Here is a 3875-nt window from a genome sequence, read left to right on the forward strand (position 1 = left end):
CGCTTTGTCTTTTAGGCACTTGTGTGTGCAAATAGTTGTAGCAACAGGTGTATGAGGCATTGGAGGCAGGGATGACATTACATGGTTTGCACACGATTCCTGCATCATGCGTACTTGAAGTGTACACTTCAAGTGGGCACTTCAAGTGTGCACTTCATCCAAACTTCGCACTATGTGTGAAAGACCCTTAAGCTCATCAGTTCAAACTATTTTACTCCAGACCAAGTTATTAGAAGTGGAAGCTTCATTACTAAGGTCTGGCTAAAGACCAAACCTTCATCCACAGAAAGCATACTGTAAGCCCTATATATAGACCCTTGAGCCTACTGATCCATGTGCTTATCCTTATATTCCATGGCATGAAGTGGATGAAAGCCTCCAATTCTCCCTGGACAGGACATCAGTCCAACACAGGTTAGTTCCCTAGCCAAGATCACTACCTATTTACAGCTGGTAGCCCAACTCCTCATGCCACAGAACCCCCTGCTCACATTGACCACAGGTAAGTCTGGAGGAGTACAAGTCAGGAATTCAACCCATAAGGGCCCCTTCACACATAGTATGAATAAGTACAAATCAGGGCGAATCACAGCGGAACAGCTCGTATGAGCGAACCACAAAAACATCGAGCCGACGGGCAGGCATGAACGAGCCCACTGCAACGGTGTCACGCATGCGACGGTGTTGTGCGATCAGGAACACAATGTGAGCAGCTGGGATGTAGTGCACCACATTGCGCCGCTGATGTGGAGAACAATAAAATAAAAACCAGCTGTATAATTAGTGAATATCACTAGGTTGATATAAATGGCAAATGGCAAAGGGGACATAATACAGAACTCCGCAGTTAAATAACCCTGGTTAAAAATAAAATAAATGCCACTCATGGGATTTGAACCTGCAGTTTAATTTACAAAAGCTCTGATTACCAGATGGAAACTTTACCACTACACTACAATCACTGTCTTATAACAGGAGCATGAAATGGCTAAAATCAACAAGCAGATAAATGTATTTTTTTTTAAAAAGAGAAAAAGCGCTGTGATAACTGACCAAACAGCGTTTGTTCCGGCGTATTTCTGCTGATTTGTAACTGAAAGTGGCATATTTGTCACACTGTTGGCTTGTCATGCACTGGTCACAGGACACACGTGTCAGGCTGGGCCTGTACATGTGTCCGGCCCGACACGTGTGTCATAAGACAAACATAACATTCAGATCACCTGCTGCGTGTCCACATGAGCTGATGGTCCCTTTCTCCAGCCCATCAAAAAAACTGATATATGTTTTTATGTATTTCCACGTGAGGACAGCAAGTACACACACGCGCGTGTCAGTAAAAACACGGTACACGTTCTGCAGCTGTGACGTCCAGGACCAGAGATGTCTCAGCAGCTGTTAGCAGCCAGCCACACCCCCGTCCGTTCAGCGCACAGACCAAGGTGTCACTCTGTGATCAGAGAAGAGGCGCCTCGCCTGCGGGGGATCGCGCAAACCACACACACATACGTGTTGGGGGAGGGGGAGCGCACAAAACACATGCACATGTGTTGTGCGGAGAGCACGCCACACTCTGGCATGCCACATGCGTACTCAGCAACTTCACAGTCATGGGGGCACTTAGACAAATTTCACCGCCAGCTCGGCAGTGATTGTCTGCTGACTGTTTTCGTGCTAACAGCACGAATGGCCACACATTTTCTAAGTGCCAAGGGAATGGTGTAGATGTTCGTGTGTGTCACCTGGAATTTGGCTGACACCTGCCGCGAGAAGGATCGAACAGGCTCTCACAGCGCACACTCTGTCTTTCAGCCACTGGTGTATGCAAATAGTTGTAGCAACCGGTGTATGAGGCGTTGGAGGCAGCTCCGATTTTACACGTATTGCATACGATTTCCTGCTTCATGCGCAATTCGACCACATTCGTATGTGTGAAGGGGGACTAAGATCACTGTAGCAGCTGTTAAGCACTGTGGTGGTAGCATCATGCTCTGGAGCTCTTTTGCTGCCAGTGGAACTAACACGAGTGGATGAAGTAATAGCGTAGGAGGACTACCTCAGAATTCTTCAGCAACATCTCAATCTGTGAGCTAGATAGCTGAAACATGGGCAAAGTTGGGTGTTTTACCAGGGCAATGACCCCCCAGACACACATCAGAGTTATCTGTGGAATGGATAAAGCAAAAACATTTGGACACACTTTCCTGTTTGACTGGATGGGAACGTGTGCCCAAACCTTTGACTGGTATTGCATATTGGTCAGTGGGTCTGTTGTTGGCACTGATGCAAGTATCAGGCTTGGCGGTGTCTATGGCACGCCGATTATCTCTGCATACCGGACCAAAATGGCCCACAGGGAAGCTTCCAACAACCTTTAATGCCTCCTGCCGAGAGTACAGCATATATAAGGAAGATCTGCATTCACACACCATTGTAGTGCAGCTGAGGAACAAAACATCCAGGAAGCCTTGGGAAACACTGGAAATAATGTTAGAGATGCCCACTAGCGCCAACAGTGCAAGTATCCTGCCAAGACGCATCAAAACTGGTAATGGGCCATGTTTCCAAACTTGATCTAAACTTATATTCCATGTGTACAGTTTTTTACTCTTTGACCAAAGTATCCAAGAAATGCAGAACGAGTAGCATTCAAGCTCCTTGTGATTTCTTTTTACAGGGACAAACTCTAAACTTGTGGCTTCAGTGCCAGGTGAGATTATTTTTAAGGCGGAGCTTACCTGTTATGAAGCGTAATGTTAAAATGCTGTGAGTTGTGATGGATTTATTTGACAGTGTTTTTATGTGTCAACTACGCAGAAGCAAAACCAGACTATGAGCCGGACATCCCTGAGCCAACATGTAGAGCTGATCTTCTAAAGTGTAAGGACAAACATGTCCTGTGTGGTTCTGCCTTACGTTTTTTTGTCATGACTGTACGTTTTTACGTCCCCACCCGTAGATTGGATCGACCTTTCTCTGGATGAAAAGACAGCTAATAAGATGCTGTGGATCACAGATGGAGGATACAAGGTGGCACGCATGACTGATGATCTCACGTGTCCTGTCCTGGACAGACCGGAGAGATATGAAGATGTCCCACAGGCAGGTTTTAAATAACTAGCCCCAAAATGGCCATGAGGCATTGTTTTCTACTCTAAATTGTCTGTGTCATCCTTAAGGTTCTATGCAAAGAGGGCATCTTGGGCTCCAGAGGCTACTGGGAGGTGACGTACACAGGATGGGTGGTCATCGGAGTCGCCTTCGAAGGAGCAGGAAGGAGGCTCCAAGAGGGGCCGTGTGGACTCGGAGAAAACGATGAATCCTGGGCTCTTGGGTGGGGCGGATCCCACTACCAGATGTGGTTCAACGGCACATACTCTGAGATCTGGGATGTCCCCCAGTACACCACTCTTGGGGTGTACCTTGACCATCCAGCAGGGGTCATCAATTTTTATGGAATTGAATTGAAGAAGGAAGAAGGGGCGGAAAGAAAGGAGGAGATCAGACTGCTGCAGCACATTAAGAGTCCTTTCAAGGGGAAAATGATGCCTGGTTTTTGGATCGGACAAAGGTCATCATGCTCGTTCGTTAAGCCAGAAGAGTAGAGAGGTTGCCTTTTAAAGTTCCGATTTCTTACATTTCCAAATAATGGGGTCAGATTATAAAGCTTTCCAGCAAGCTAATGTAGGTCATCAGGTATCCTTAACAACATGTTAAAGTTTGTACCTGAAATGAAAGACATGAGAGGGCTGCACGCTCTAGACACCATGATATAAATGTACAAGTAAATATACATATGTCTGTAATGGTGTTGTTGATTATGTATAACTTCATCATATGACTTCTGTGTAACTTCATTATGAAATCATTCACAC

General features: G+C 46.0%; 1 protein-coding gene across 1 annotated transcript; it reads left to right on the forward strand.

Moving 5' to 3' along the window:
• The first annotated feature begins 2487 nt into the window (after window positions 1-2487).
• Window positions 2488-3613, forward strand: LOC117530600 (stonustoxin subunit beta-like). Its single transcript, XM_034193487.1, has 5 exons — window positions 2488-2548; window positions 2678-2710; window positions 2794-2859; window positions 2945-3102; window positions 3180-3613. The coding sequence occupies exons 1-5, from the start codon at window positions 2488-2490 to the stop codon at window positions 3603-3605; spliced, it is 744 nt and encodes a 247-aa protein (XP_034049378.1). The 3' UTR covers window positions 3606-3613.
• Window positions 3614-3875: the final 262 nt, after the last annotated feature.

Source organism: Thalassophryne amazonica, chromosome 18 (genome assembly GCF_902500255.1).
Source record: "Thalassophryne amazonica chromosome 18, fThaAma1.1, whole genome shotgun sequence".
NCBI lineage: Eukaryota > Metazoa > Chordata > Actinopteri > Batrachoidiformes > Batrachoididae > Thalassophryne > Thalassophryne amazonica.

Excerpts from the sequence above, each read along its gene's own strand:
- LOC117530600 (XM_034193487.1), top strand. The coding sequence starts at position 2,488 with ATGTTAGAGATGCCCACTAGCGCCAACAGTGCAAGTATCCTGCCAAGA. Across the intron at positions 2,549-2,677 it reads GCCAAGACGCATCAAAACTG|GGACAAACTCTAAACTTGTG; the intron begins GTAATGGGCCAT and ends TTCTTTTTACAG. Across the intron at positions 2,860-2,944 it reads GGACATCCCTGAGCCAACAT|CGTCCCCACCCGTAGATTGG; the intron begins GTAGAGCTGATC and ends TGTACGTTTTTA.